The 15,908-nt window shown below is 37.4% G+C and overlaps 1 protein-coding gene across 2 annotated transcripts in view; it reads left to right on the forward strand.

The window, feature by feature from the left end:
* ANAPC1 (anaphase promoting complex subunit 1) overlaps positions 1 to 15,908 on the forward strand; it is a 57,814-nt gene that overhangs the window by 27,988 nt on the left and 13,918 nt on the right. For both annotated transcript variants that reach the window (XM_083375169.1, XM_083375170.1), the window contains 9 exons: positions 1,921 to 2,039; positions 2,956 to 3,227; positions 4,381 to 4,615; positions 6,164 to 6,255; positions 6,457 to 6,591; positions 9,708 to 9,790; positions 10,647 to 10,725; positions 12,669 to 12,743; positions 13,882 to 13,958. In XM_083375169.1, the coding sequence (XP_083231295.1) occupies positions 1,921 to 2,039; positions 2,956 to 3,227; positions 4,381 to 4,615; positions 6,164 to 6,255; positions 6,457 to 6,591; positions 9,708 to 9,790; positions 10,647 to 10,725; positions 12,669 to 12,743; positions 13,882 to 13,958 (1,167 nt within the window). The remainder of the gene's footprint in view (positions 1 to 1,920; positions 2,040 to 2,955; positions 3,228 to 4,380; positions 4,616 to 6,163; positions 6,256 to 6,456; positions 6,592 to 9,707; positions 9,791 to 10,646; positions 10,726 to 12,668; positions 12,744 to 13,881; positions 13,959 to 15,908) is intronic.

Consider the following 15,908-nt stretch of genomic DNA (forward strand, 5'->3'; position numbering starts at 1 on the left):
CCCTAGCAGTGTTCACCCAGCACAATGAATCCCAAATTAACATGTTTTAGTCTAGCATGTTGTGGGAATCTAGCATAATGTAACAGAGCACAATACAAACATTATGCTAAGTATAGTAGACTAAAACTCCACTAGTTCCGCTGTCATTTGATATTTTTAAAATATTTGACAAAGTAAAAAAAAAACTTTTTAAAAAATTGATTTTGAAAATGGGATTTTGAAATAAGTGTCTTTCCATTAATTAAAAAGTGGTAAGTCACTATTAAAAGCAGCAGTTGGTATCAATGCAATAGAATTTGGAATATTTTCAAACATGTAGAGGTAACCAATGAAGACGCTACTGAGCTTTTAGCAAATATTTGGAGAGTTATTCATGGTCTTAATGTAAAAATGAAACATGCAATTAGTATTTGCAGACTATGTGTTTATTTTATTTTTTTATGAAGTTTAGTAGTGATGTACCTCAGTTACAATTTGAATTAAACCAATAATTTGATTGAGGTTATGTTTGACGGAGTCAGAACATCTTGTGGGCATCAGTGTAGCTTTATACAGCTCATGCAGGATAGAAGAGAAAGGAGGTGATTCACCCAGCTGTATTTATGGCCCAGTTAAAACTTGAGAGGGGAGATGGTTATGGAGAAGCAATCTAAGCAATATTTAAAAATTTTGAAGGGTAGTTGTTACAGGAATCGTAGGGCATTGTACTGAGCTGCTAAGATAGCATGAGAAGCCACTGTCTGCTACTGGTATGATGTGACAACCCTCCCTCCCCGGAGGCAAGAGCATTCATTGATCATGCAGAGAAGACCCTGGGACACCTTCTGTTAGAGCCAGACTTTTGTGTAGTATTAGCGGAGAGAATTTGCAGTGTGACCATCTTCACCTTGCTCAGGGAGAGTTTGCCTTCAGTTTTATTTGCTACAGTACACACGGTACACTTTAGCCGTGTACGTTTGTCACTTGAGGATTGCAATGCCAATGCTGAATTTATTTATACAGCCCTAATAAGCAGGCATATACATAGAATGAAGGCTACTGCTAAGCTTGTAAGCCGCCCTGAGTCTTCGGAGAAGGGCGGGATATAAATGGAATTAAAATAAAAAATAAAAATAAAAATATTATATTGAATTCTGGGTGGCTCCTTTGTATTAGGATATCTTCACTGCAGAGATGCACATGTAACCTTACCATATACATTTCTTGCATCTATGACAGCTGGAGGTGCAACTTCTTCCCTATTTTAACAGGCACCATCTTAATGTACTCACTGATAAATGGAAAGGGGGGGTTTAGGTACACAGCCATTTTCAAGATTGCTTTCAATAAATCTGATTAATGAAACTCTTGAGAATGTAACTCATAGAGTCCCATTAAGAATCCTTTGTGAGCAGCTGGGAGAAGTATCTTTATGCATATTCATGCATCAGCAACACTTAGATTTAAAGTCTTTCTCGCAATTGTAAAGCAGCCTATTAGACTGTTAAACATTTTTCTTGCTTGTTGTACTATGCTCTTTTCATTGATATTTATTGGATTTTTTTAAAGAAATATGTATGCTGCTTTTCCCATTCATAAAACAACTTGCCCAAAGCAACTTACAAAATATTCATATTAAGTGGAAGAACTTTGGTCCATAAGTTGTGTAATATATTCATTGAGAGCCAGTTTGGTGTAACGATTAAGTTACCTTGGGCCAGTTACTCTTTCTAGGAAGCAGGCGATGACTAACCACTTCTGAAATGCCTTTCCACGAAAACTGCAGTGATTTGTCAAAGCAGTTGCTAGGAGTCAACACTAACTTAAAAGCACAACCTCCCTCCTCCACCCCTGCCCCATATTCATTAATATCACAGTTTGCCGTTAAAAAGTTTCCATTTGTTTTAAATATTGTTGCTTACATCCTCTTTTCTGTTACAGGCTTCTGCAATTGTGTCAAAGAACTATGGCTCTCCCTTTGGGAAGGGGGATGTTTACTTTGTTTTCTTATCACCCGGTTCCAACGGAGCCGTTGCCTATTCCCAAACTGAACCTGACAGGTATATTCAACAGAGGGATGCATACTTTGATGCATACTTGGGTTAAGATGTGAAATGATTTGTGCTAAAATTGGGTTTTTATCATACTTTCAATGGTATTTTACCGTGCTAGCTGGGGAATGATGATAAATTGTAATGTGATCCCTTAATTAGGCATTTTCCTATTAAAAGAACATCCAAGATTTCAGCTTTGCCTCCTTTGCAGCGCCAGCCTGCCTCCACTTCCAGCCCCACGTTAAGTGCAGCCACTGGCTATGGCACATTTGCCCGTCCCAGGCCTTCAGTACGCTTGTGGAAAGGGGCATATAGGAACCAGGATCTTTAGATGTTAAACTGATGAATGCACTGTGAGGGAGAGCCAGCCAATACAGCTACAGCAATCTCCACATCAATTGCTAAAACAATTTTGTTTATGAACAGTTTACTTGCTTTTGGAACCTGAGATGTGTTTCATATCCTATAGAATTAGGAGGTACACCCATGTATATCCACACTGTATCTTGTGATGCATGGAGGATGTACTCATTATGGCTGCCTCTTCCTGAACTGTGCATGTGGAGGATGGGAAGAAGAAACTGTATCCAAACTTGTTCTATTATTCAGAGTTAATTCTCTGAATAATTCCTTCATTCTCCTGTCTTCCACTTGTAATACTCCTTTTTCAAACAGTCCCAAGTGATTTCCCTTTTTATTTTCCCTTTGTATTAAATAATCTTTGGATTATTTTCTTTGTTTTGTCGTGCATGTTTTGAAGCACCGAAGCTCCTTGGGTTCAACAGAATTGCTCAAAATAATTTGTAAAGTGCTGCTGTCAGTGTTTTGAAAGCCTAATGCACTAAAAAAGGAGAATAAAAAATTGTTGTCGTTTTACACTTCATTTATTTATTTATTTATTTTTAAATTTTATCCTATATAGGCCGGGCTCCCCCTAGGAATACCACAGTGGATCTCAACAGTGGGAACATAGATGTGCCTCCTAATATGGCTTGCTGGGCAAACTTTCACAATGGTGTGGCTGCTGGGTTGAAGATAGCTCCAGCTTCCCAAATAGACTCTGCATGGATTGTCTACAACAAACCCAAAAACGCTGAACTTGCCAATGAATATGCGGGCTTTCTCATGGCTCTGGGCTTGAATGGCCATCTCACAAAGCTTGCAACACTCAATATCCATGACTACTTAACAAAGGTGAGGCCATAATTCAAAAGCAAGAGGTAGATAATGTTTTCTTTGGGCCAATATATGTTACTTTCTTTATATTGAGATAGATAGGATTATCGCACTAAAAGCCACTTCACAAACTGAACAGTGCCACTGATTAATTGAGCAGTGCATTTCCTAACCATTTAATTCACTGTAGTGATTGGCACTGAACTTGTATTAGTCATACAGTTTTAATTACATTATTAGTTGTAATGCAGAATCTGTTCTGTAGGTAGTTTTCTTGTATTGACGGTCTCATATTGATGGTTCTTAATGCAAACTGAAGGCCTGGAGGAACATTGTCCATAAGGTCGCGATGGGTCGGACACGACTTCGCAACTAAGAACAACAATGCACACTTTAGAAATATACTGAATATTAACTCTTTTATGAATTTTTACAGAATCTTCTGTGCTCCAATTTCGACAGCAGTTTTTATATTTATGACTGATGTTCAGATGTCATAGTAAACTACTATTAATATATAATTATTAATATAAATTGCAGTGCAGTTTAAGAACCACGCCACTAACCGCTAAAATAAGCTCTTGGGTGGTTTCATTTGGTGGCTTATACAAGTACTTCTCTTCAAGCAAGATACGGTGTCTAATTTTTGTGGCTCCCCTCCTTTCCATTGTGGTCTTTCCCCATCAGAAATTTCTCCAGCAAAAAGAACTACAGTTGTTTAAATGGAAAGGTAGAGAATGTTTCACCTTACATGGACATGTTTCCTATGAGCCAGAGTCTCCATTGCTCCCAAAGTAAAATATAAAATGTAAAAGTCAGTAACAATCATTTTGCAGTGAGTTTTAATTTTGAGCATATGATACTCAAAGGTATGTGTGCTTTAGTGTACAGGCAGACCTCATTTAGCAACCGCAATTGGGACTGGGAAGTTAGTTGTTAAGCAAAGCAGTCCCTGAGTAAAACCATGACTATATCATTATGATCTTACTTCAGCTTTGCTTTACTGACTTGCAAAGGTTATAAATGCAATAATTGCTTGTAAAGTTACTTTTATTTCACCAGTGTAACTGTGTATGATCAGTAAAATGAGGCAGAGGCTAAACGAGGACTGCCTGTATTGCCTTGGATTCATTCATGCTTCTAATCAAGATGTTTTTTTCCCTAATGGCAGGGTCACGAGATGATGAGCATTGGGTTATTGCTAGGTGTTTCTGCTGCCAAGTTGGGTACAATGGATATGTCTATCACCCGGCTGCTTAGTATCCACATACCGGCTCTTTTGCCTCCGACTTCCACCGAACTGGATGTTCCTCATAATGTGCAAGTGGCGGCTGTGATAGGAATAGGCTTGGTGTACCAAGGGACGGCTCATAGGCACACTGCTGAAGTTCTCTTGTCAGAAATAGGTAAGGAGGAAGTTTGGGATTATATCTGTATTCTACGCAAAGCAACCATGATTTGGATTATTTATTTATTTTATTTATTTATTTTATTTTATTTAATACTATTTCTATACCGCCCTTCTCCCGAAGGACTCAGGGCGGTGAACAGGGCAAGAATAAAAATACAGATTACAAAAGTTAAAACAAGATTAAATAAATGCCCACATACTAAAATACATCTTTAAAACCCAATAAAATAACCACAACAACCCCCCCCCCCAATCCCTTCATCAGGCCAGGCCAGCTTGTTCAAAAAAGTATGTTTTTAGCTCGCGGCGAAAGGAGCGAAGGTCGGGCGCCGTCCGGAGCTCAACCGGTAGCTGATTCCATAGCTCCGGGGCGCCCACAGAGAAGGATCTCCCCCTGGGGGCCACCAGTCGACATTCTCTGACCGGTGGCACCCTGAGGAGGCCCTCTCTGTGGGAACGCACAGGGCAGAGGGAAATCGATGCCGGCAGCAGGTGTTCCCTCAGGTACTCCGGACCCCTGCCATGTAGGGCTTTGAATACCATTACTAGTACCTTGAATCTCACCCGGAAGACAACTGGTAACCAATGCAGCTCGCGGAGCAGAGGTGTAACGTGGGAGTATCAGGAGACTCCCAACACAACTCTCGCGGCTGCATTCTGTACCAGTTGGAGCTTCCGGGTGGTCCTCAAGGGCAGCCCCATGTAGAGAGCGTTGCAGTAGTCTAGTCGAGAGGTCACGTCTGACAAAATACATCACACTAAGACAAGGGAAACTATTAAAGTGGCTGAGGTGAATGCTTCTTATTTATCAATCAAACATATGTAGATGCCCATCTCATGAGAAGTACTCTGAATGGTGTGCAATGATCTAATAAAAAACATATGTAAAACAAGCATGAAAAGTATAAAATGTCAACTTTAAAAATAGAAGTTAATTAAAAGTATACGAACCTCAGCCAGTGAAAGAATGAATATATTCTCCACCTCCATAGTGAAACCAAACATATCACAGATTCTCTGGGACCCCCAGGCCTGCTGAAATAATCAGCTCTTGAGGAGCTTCTGGAATATCAAAACGAATGGAGATAACTTAATTTCATGCCGGGGGGGAGGGGAGGAGATGTTCTAAAAGTTGGGTGCCATGGCAGCAAAAGCCCATCTTCTGCTACCTACGAAATGTAAGTCCCTTGCTCCGTCCTAGCTGCTTCCTCCATTTCCACTATTTTCTTTCCTCTTCATTAGTGCTTAGTAGTTTTTCCTACTTGTTCTTAATTTGTTTGTTTCTTGTTCTTAATTTGATGCAAAGTACTTTGCATAAAAAAATACAAGGTTTCCCATTTTACCAGGATTTTGAAAGAGACATTGGATAGTTTCAGTTATCTTATAAAATGAGTTGAAAGGTGAAAAATGGACTGAACATCTGAAGTTTTGTCTAAGTTTTTTATTGGTAACAATAGTACAGATATATTGAATAAAAATAGAATGTTAGCTTGCTCATTTTAAAAGTTGGTTAATAGTTGGATTTATGTCTATACTTATTCAGGGCGCCCCCCAGGTCCTGAAATGGAATATTGTACTGATAGAGAGTCCTATTCGCTGGCCGCTGGCTTAGCTTTGGGCATGGTTTGTCTTGGGGTAAGTGTGCTTTTTTTCCCTCTCAATTTTTGTGTCATGCCAAATTGTTGCAGTAATTTCCTTCAGAAACCTGCAAATGTCAATTTGCTGAACAAGTTGCATATTTCAATTTCCCTGCAAATATATGAATTGAATTGAGTCACATTTTCTTCGCATACAGAAAGTAAATAAAATGCTTAACTTTGTTGATTTCTTCCTCAGCACGGTAGCAATTTGATAGGCATGTCAGACCTGAATGTGCCTGAGCAGCTCTATCAATATATGGTTGGTGGCCATCGGCGTTTTCAAGCTGGAATGCACCGTGAAAAACACAAATCTCCAAGTTATCAAATTAAGGTAATGTTTTTAGTTTTCCAATATTGTACTTTACAGAGAATCAGTCTATTTACCTTAGTAATATCTACATCGCCTGGATTTTTTTTGTGTGCACTTCTGCTATTTGTCCTATTCACCTTTTTTGTTATTAGAGCTTTTATTTATTTGCACATGCCATCCACATAATCACTTGTAAGGCTGAGTTGTGTTTTATTTAATATGGAACTTCCTCAGGTATCTTCCATGCTTTTTAAGCCTTGTTACATTCTACCTATAATTGGCTGTGAGAATTATCTCAAGGAAAAGGAAGAACTGCAACCACAGCAATGACAAGATAAGAGAAATATGAGTCCAAAGCAGGAGTAAAGTTTGAGAAAGTGTCTCTTTTTCCCCTAGTTCTCTTTAGGATAAAAGCATAGAGTGGAGAGGCACATATAAAATTGCATGATTCTGTTACTGTAATCTTATAAACATGTTTGCAAGTTTAATTTTCAATGCAGTATTTCATACACATTTTTTGCAAACACCTTTCTAATTACAATATATAGTTTCGACTTGAGAATTGCTTCATAGACTTCACAGAAAAGAATCTGGACTTCTGGTTTGCCATTGCAGCCGCTGCGGCCGCTGGAAGGCAAACTCCATCTTCCACGTTCAATTTCGCTCCTCTGGGGGACCCTGGAAAGGGTCAAGAGTCACCCTGTAGCGGCAACAAGCAAGGGGGTGACCCCTGCTCGATTGCAGAAGGGTGGTAGCCCTTCCGCTCAATCCAGGGCAGCCCTCCAAACCAGCAGAGGAAAGACCAGCCATACTTTTCACTAGGCTGCAGACAGCCAAAGTCAAACTTACCACCAGGCACTTCTAAAGCAGCGTGGATGAGACTGGGTGAGATCTGAACCTCTCTTCAATCCTGAGTATTTTCTTTTCCTGTAAAAGCTGCCCAAAGTATCTTCCCCCCTGGGAGCAGAGAGGGAAGGGAACTTCTATCCCACCCTCTCAGAATAGCAGTGACTGACTATCCAGGAGAGTTAAAACACTGGAAGAATAACATTAACCTAACTGGATTTATATGCTTCTAAAATTTGGGGACCAAAAGATTTCTTATCTTTACTGAAGACTTTGGTTTTTATTTACAAAAAAGAAATAAAATTGGAAAAAAGGATTATAAAAATTTTGGACTTCAAAAACCTTAAATGGCATTGATGACATCTTGTGGCCAGGTTTGATATTACAACTTTTTATTGTCTAAAGGAGACTTGGTTGGAAGCCCAGACTACAGATAAGAGTTTTTCAACCTTGACAAATATGAGCTGTGAGAAGCTCAGCTGTGTTCTATACTCAGTTGTAAAATTATTTTCATTCTCTGACTTTAAAGCTCTGAATTTAACACACCATTAAGAGAATATGGATGAAGACCAGGAACAGATTCTTTTTATGTTGAAAGCAATACATGAAACCATTCTTTCAGCTTGTGGTGAAATAAGATGCTACAGGAAACAACAAGATATCAGCCTAGATATACAAACCCAAATTTTGCCTACAATTAAAGAATCAACTATGCAGAAGATAACAGAAGAAGTGGAACAATTCAATACTATGATAGAAGATTCAACTGACCAACAAATACAGTCAATGGATAATCTAGAAAAGGGACTGACAACACTGAAAAGGAAAAGACTTTCTATATAAACCAGAAGAAACTTGAGCAAGAAGAAGAACAGACCAAATGGAAGACAAATATATCAAGACAACTATGGGGTTCTGGAATAATAAAGAGACGATTCGCTAGCCCTTCCAAAACAATGGCGACTGGATGGTCTCTTTTATTTCAAATAATATATATATATATATAAAACAACAGAGGGAGATCTATTTGATGATTTAAAAGCACTGACATGGAAGGCGAGCTGGCAAAGGAAGAAAGCCAGAATAAGGCTGAAGAAAATTGGGGTTTTGATTTATTAGAGAGGATTTTAAATTACTAATTAAAATAGAATATACTCAAATAGACAAGATATTTATTTATTATTTTTTATTTTATTTTAATTCCATTTATATCCCGCCCTTCTCCGAAGACTCAGGGCGGCTTACAAGCTTAGCAGTACCCTTCATTCTATGTATTTTGAATACTAGATTTTGATATGAATTGAGATAAAGAAAATTTTGGTCACTTAAAACTTGGAAGTACAAATATTAAAAGTTAAATTTGAATATTGATGGGAAATTAAAAATTGGGGAAAAAATAAATAGGATATTCATTTTCTATAAAGATTGAATGTAAAAGTAATTAAGATATGTATAAGCTAAAATGTTGATAAATGTAATTAACATGATTTTACTTAGTTGATATAATAAGAACTGTGTTAGCTTAAATATGAGACAGTAGATATTAAGGGAAAAAGAGGAAATATTTGATGTTGAAATAGGGGAAATTTTGGTCGTTAAATTTAAGACATTTGGAAATTAGTTGAAAATAATATATTGTATATATAATTATACTGTATTATGAACTAGATGATGTAAGATGGTGGGAAATAGAATATACTCAAATATATAAGATGTGTATCTTGAATATTAGACTTTGTTATGAATTGTGATAAAAGAAACTTTGGTTACCTAAAACTTGGAAATTATAAATATCAAATGTTAAATTTAAATATTGATGGAAACTAAAAATTGGGAAAAACTAACAACAGGACATTGATTGTCTATAAAGTTTGAACGTTAAAGCAACTAGGATATGTATAAGCTAAAATGTATTGATAAATGTAACAATGCTATTTTTACTTAATTGATATAATAAGAACTGTATTTGTTCAAATATGAGACAGTAGATATTAAGGGAAAAAGAGAGGCAATATTTGATGTGGTAGCTTGAGATTTGTACTAAAGATTTTTGTATGTTATTGAATTATCGATTAACCCAGCCACCAAGTTGCTTTTTAAATACTTAAATGTAAAATTAGAAAATCAATAAAATATTGCAAAAAAAAGGAAAAGTAAAGAATCTGGTTCCCATATTGAACGAGGAAGTGTAAATTAGTTCATAGCAAACTAAATGAAAGTATCTCTCATCCATAGATGTCTGCAATATCCGTCACTATAGGATTTAAACTGAATGTATGTTTTATTAACAGGAAGGAGATACTATAAATGTGGATGTAACTTGCCCAGGTGCAACTTTGGCATTAGCCATGATCTATCTCAAGACCAACAACAGGTATGAGGCTAGGAGATCTGGTTAAATACAATATATGGCATACTCGGAGGATCAATCTAGTTTCATGTTTAGACCACAGTAAGCTACAATAGTACTTTTGTGTCTTAGGGGGAAAAATATGTCACTCTTCCCAAGCAGACTATCTGTTTCTACCCTAGTTAGCCTTAAATCTGAATGGTAACTGCATTCTTAGATTCATTTTCACCGCTCTGCTTCAGAGCATACTATTGCTCAAGCACCTGTCTGGAACTTTTTAAAGTAGCAATCTTTTTTCCTGGAGTTGGGTGGAAGCTGTAGATCAGGAGTGTCAAACTGGCAGCCCGCAGTCCGGATTCGTCACACGCAGGTCACGCCCACCCCAGCTCCACAAAGGCAAAAAACGTGATACGTCAAATTTGACACCTGTGCTGTAGATGGTGAAAGAGTGCAGTACAGAATTTGCCTAAAACATTCCTTTATACAGCATTTGGACTGTTTATTATATACTAGTATCAAAATAGCATTTTGAACCACCGTTACTGTTTTCATTAAAGTGGTAATTTAAGGTATGAAAGCTTAGTGCTTAAAGGTAGTTCCACCTTCAGAGTGTTCTCTGTGGGATATGTTAGGGGCTTTGGCATTCAGTAAATATAAGAAATACTTGCATTTCAGACTGAGCAAGAAGTACTGACCCCATTATATCTTTCTTAATGTACAAGAACTGTAGTTGGGCAGTGGATCTGGGAGATTAAAGAAAAATATATACTGTATAGCAATAGCAAACTCAGCCATTTAAGATGCATTGAAGTAGTTTCCCATGCTTCATTAGGCAAGCCATTTTAATTTACAATTCTGCTTTTATGTTGTATTTTGTTAGATCGATTGCTGATTGGCTTTGTGCTCCAGACACAATGTATTTGTTGGACTTTGTAAAACCAGAATTCCTTTTATTGAGGGTATGTTTTTATTTTGCCTTTATTCTGTTAGGAAAGGAAGCAGCTCAAAATAAACTGATAGTGTGCACTGTTATATTAATCTTTTAAAATGTGCTACAGATTATCTTGCCAGGTAGTTCAATCACTTTATTGCTTATCTAGTGAGCTAGCCTTTAAGCACACAGAGTTCCATCCTGCCCCAGTTAAGCTCATTTTTCATTTTACATGCAAGACTTGCCATATCACATGCGGTTAGCAGAGATAATAGCAGAAAAACAGCAGAAAAACACCACATTTTTGTGATATCTTACTATATATTCATATCCTACGTGACTCAGTACAGTTCATACCATTTAAGAAATCATCCTTTTAAGTTTTTCAGCAACATAAATTTAAATCAGAATCGCACGTCTTAGTTGTATCAGATAAAGCTGTTTGAAAAATAAAGCATCATGTATATTTTATTTCAAAATGCAAAATGTATTTCCATGATCTAATCTGCTTGGCAAAATTATGATGGTTCCATCCATGTTGTTACAAACACCATTAGAAAGTTCTGTGACTGGCACATCCCCCCCCCCCAATTGTTCTTTCTGTCAGGTTTTATGCTCAAATTTGAGATATTCTTGAACAAGAAGCATTCATTGCCTGTTTTAAAATTTTATGCTGGCAATGACAGGAGTGTATTTAAAACCTTTTTAACCATACATATTTTAAAAAAAATCCCCACAATGATGTTGACAATTTATCTTAGTTATGTGCTTCCAAATATTTCTAGTTAACTCATAGCAGTTTGATATTTTCCCACAATGAGAAAAGAAGCACAGGAATCAGGATTAAATTTAGGCAGATGTGTCTTGTATCATTTTGGTCTAAAAAACTTATTTGCTAATTAACAACAATCAATCCATGAAATTCAGAAGTCTGGTATCTTTTCAAACTAACTTATTACATGTCATAAACTTTGGTAAAGTGAGGTATATTTCATAAAATTGTATGCCTTTTAATTACAATTATACAGGTATAATTTAAGGTACAGTTATACAGATTTGGGGCATTTTTCATTTATAAATATAAAATGGGTATTCCATCACTTTTCAATGAATTGATTCCATTTTGATTTCTTCACTTACATTGACCACCAGGAGATAGATATCATGTCATTGGTTTTATTCTACTTGGGATTCATGCGTTCATTTTCTGTAGAGAGTTGAAGTCCAAAGAATAACATCTGGCTTCCTATGTCTGATAAATCCCAAATAGGACAAAAACTGCTCATGTAATGCTTGTCTCCTGGTGGTCATTGTAACTGAAAACAGCAAATAGGATTACACTGTGCAAAATTAGAGATATTTCTTCCTGTTCCAAGGAAGAAATATATATGAGTATATGAGTCTGAAAATAACGTAACACTGTACACGGGGGCATTGCATAATGTAACATCTGTATTTGCTCTGAGAGCTCAAGAATTGGTGAACTGTATATATCATTCTAAGGGACGTGGTGGCTCAGTGGGTTAGGACGCTGAGCTTGTCGATCTGAAGGTCGGCAGTTTGGCGGGTCAAATCCTGAGTGCCATGTAGCAGAGTGAGCGCCTGTTACTTGTCCCAGCTTCTGCCAACCTAGCAGTTCGAAAGCACGTAAAAATGCAAGTAGAAAAATAGGGACCACTACAGTGGGAAGGTAACAGCGTTCCGTGCGCCTTTGGCGTCTAGTCATGCCAGCCACATGACCACGGAGACGTCCTCGGACAAGCACTGGCTCTTTGGCTTTGAAATGGATGTGATCACCGGCCCCTAGAGTTGGAAATGACTAGCACGCATGTGCGGGGGAACCTTTACCTTTTAATATATCATTCTAATAGATTTAATTTTTTCTGATTTCTTAAATTATTGTAGTATCTGACCTCATTATCATAACTTAATTTTTAACCCTCTTTTGAATGTCATTTTTCTTGTCTGAAGACACTTGCTCGATGCTTGATTTTGTGGGAAGATATAATGCCCAGTTCAAAGTGGATTGATAGCAATGTGCCACAAGTAAGTTGCTGCTTTCAAAATGCTTGTTATATATAATCAATGATATCTGGATTTTCTGCCTTTCAAGAATGCTTTGTTCACTAGTATTCTTGGATCTTGAATATCTGCTTCTAAACCTCAACCTACTACAAATGAATTTATTTGTTTAGTGCATGGCACTACAAACGAATAGGAGGATAGGAATACTCCATAGCACTTCATTGGTTTGTGTGAAAAGTTTTTTAGTTTCTTTAGGTCTTAGCTGAGTATACTAAAGTGCATTTTAAAACAGCACACGTGGCTGTGCATTGCAAAATGTTTGAGTAACAGTAAATGTTTGATGGGCATTTGGGAGATCCAACTTCAGGTCCATCCTCAACCAGGGACAGTGAGGGGGGCACTTTAGGTCAGTGTCTCCTGGCCAAATCTACCCAAGAAGGTTTTTGTGAATAAAATGAGAGGATGGAGAGCTTTATATGCTGCCTTTAGCTACTGAACAAATGACTGGATATAAAGTTAGCAAGAGGACAACATTATTTGGGCAACAATTGTACAATCTCTATTAATCTCCCAAGAAACTTTAGAATTTCTTTCAGCATAGACTGAAAGTCACTTTTCTTATATGGAGTCAGTTAAGCAGTCCGTAAGATCCTACGTGATTGTGGCTGTATAATGTAGACTTGCAAGATGCTGAGAATCTCACTTTTTTCTCATTGATAAACAGTTCATAAATTGAAGAAAATGTGAGTGGTGCTTTCAAAAGTCAAACTTCTGGAAATCTGAGAAACCTGTCCATCTTTTTTTTTCTGTCTCATAATAATTTAGTTGGAAACAAGAAGTTCCAAACTACGTTGCTTGCATTAACCAGAAGCCTCCCTGAACGGAGTTCTAGGTGTTAGCTGTAGGAGAATGTGATTTTTATTAATTTTTCCTCCTCCAGAGATTCTTTCTTGCAGAGAATGTTCTGTATTAAGAAATTGCTTCCACCCTTGCCTTTGACAGTCTGGTAACTTCCCAATATATTGTATAGCAATTTGTACCATCTCCATCAGCCACAGAAGCCTGGTTGATTGTGTCCTTTTTAATAAAAGATTAATTTAAGAGAGGATGTCTTTTGTAAAATTGAGAGTCACCAATTGCACTTACTACATTTCCATAGATCGTTAGAGAGAACAGTGTCTCCCTCCATGCAACTGAGATGCCCTCATCAGAGGATCTTAATCTGGAGACTTTGGCGTAAGTGATTGTGTTCAGTCTTGCAGAATTCTTAAGCAGGTGAAATAAAGGATAACTCTCAGGCTTATAGCAACAACAATAGCACTTAGGCTTATATACCACTTCATATCACTTCACAGTACTCTAAACGGTTTACAGAGTCAGCCTAATTTCCCCAACAATCTGGCTCCTCATTTTACTGACCTCAGAAGGATGGAAGGCTGAGTCAACCTTGAGCTGGGCAGGATTGAAATCCTGACAGTTGGCAGAGTCAGCCTGCAATACTGCATTCTAACCACTGCACCACTATGGCTCTATACACATTCATTTCTGTGTAAAAACTGCTACAAAGTGACTGAATGCCAGAAACTTGAACATATAGACTATTTTTGAAATCAGACTAGTGATGCCATGTAAATTAAATGGAGTGTAGCACTAATTATACTGCAAATACAGTATGAGGAAGTACCCTTGGAGATGATTATATACAGGTATTTTTGTTTCTTGAATTTCTGGAGGAGAATAATAATAATACGTGGAGTAAGTATTTTTGCCCTACATTAGGGCCTTCCCATCCATTGATATTAACGATATCAGCTTATCAATGCATAACCCATAGGAGTCTCCTCAATTACAGTAAGTTTAAAATTCCATTTATAATCACCCTCAGTATATTCTGACTGTGTGGAATGGCATGAAAAACCAGGGCCACACATTAAGTTCCAATTAGGCTAATTTGTTTTTCATGTCTATGCTCAGGAATCTAGTCGACTAACGATTAGCACTATTTTGGTATTAGATAAAGAGTTAACAGCATTCAAGAGGGACTTAAGTCTGCTTGTGGCAACATGAAGAGACTAGGCTGATTCTCTTGATTCCACCCTCAGGCTTTGTCACTCCTTCTATACCAGGGGTCTGCAACCTTGACAAGTTTAAGACATGTGGACTTCAGCTCCCAGAATTCCTCAGCTATGCTATGCTATGAGTTGTCACGGTTGCAGACTTCTGTCTTATACTGAGTCATGATACTTTTCAAGTATTACTACATTATTGATACTTTTCAAATGCTATTACTGAGTAGAGAAAAGTGCTGATTTCTGGCTTCATCTCATAATACAGCTGGAAGGGTCTCCCAGTTCAAACAGGAGGGTTGTGCAGTACGTCTGATAGTTGAGATGAGGACTCGAATTGCTTGTTTACTTTCACATTTCTCATTGGGCAAAAAACCCCGTTTCATAGGTAGTAGATTGCATATCATTTAATAGATTGCATACCATCTAATTTGAACATGAGGGTAGATTGGTACTTTGGGACCTGATGAAATTTGTAAGAGCCAAACCTTTTAAAACAGAGGTGCCCGGTGGCCGTTAATCTAATATTTCAATAAATCTGTTCGTAGATGGCTTTTAAAAACAAATCAGATTCATATCTTTGGAAACCAGCAGTCTGTGTATGACTCAGCTACTTTCTGAGCAAAGAGAGCTGTAGTAAGTAGTAAATGAGAAGGAGGTGTAGAGAAAGTGGATAATCCCTTAATGGATTCTTTGCAGCAGCACAAAACTGTTTTGCCACTCTTTCTTTAGGATCTCTTTTTCTATAGTGCATTAGATGAAATCATTGCAGTTGTAATGGACTCTATAAAAAAGGAGCTAGATAGCTCTCAGGATTTCATTTCCTTGTTTTCTTCCTGGACCATTCTTCATTCCATTTCTCTTCTTTGGAAAACTACCATTTACTATATTTACTATTTACTATATACTATATAAAATAAGACCTTCCAGGCATACCGGAAGGTCTTATTTTATTCAATAGTCACTGTATCTTCTAGAAGCAAAGCTATTTCAGGGCATTTCCTCAGTGACTCAATTCATTCCTTTAGTATTCCTCTCCAGGAATTAAGAGAATGCAGCTGACCTGCTGTAGAAGGAACTGGAGCCATTGCTGTTTCCCCCCTCTTTTTTTTAAAAAAAT

The sequence above is a fragment of the Vipera ursinii genome (genome assembly GCF_947247035.1).
Source record: "Vipera ursinii genome assembly, chromosome: 1".
NCBI lineage: Eukaryota > Metazoa > Chordata > Lepidosauria > Squamata > Viperidae > Vipera > Vipera ursinii.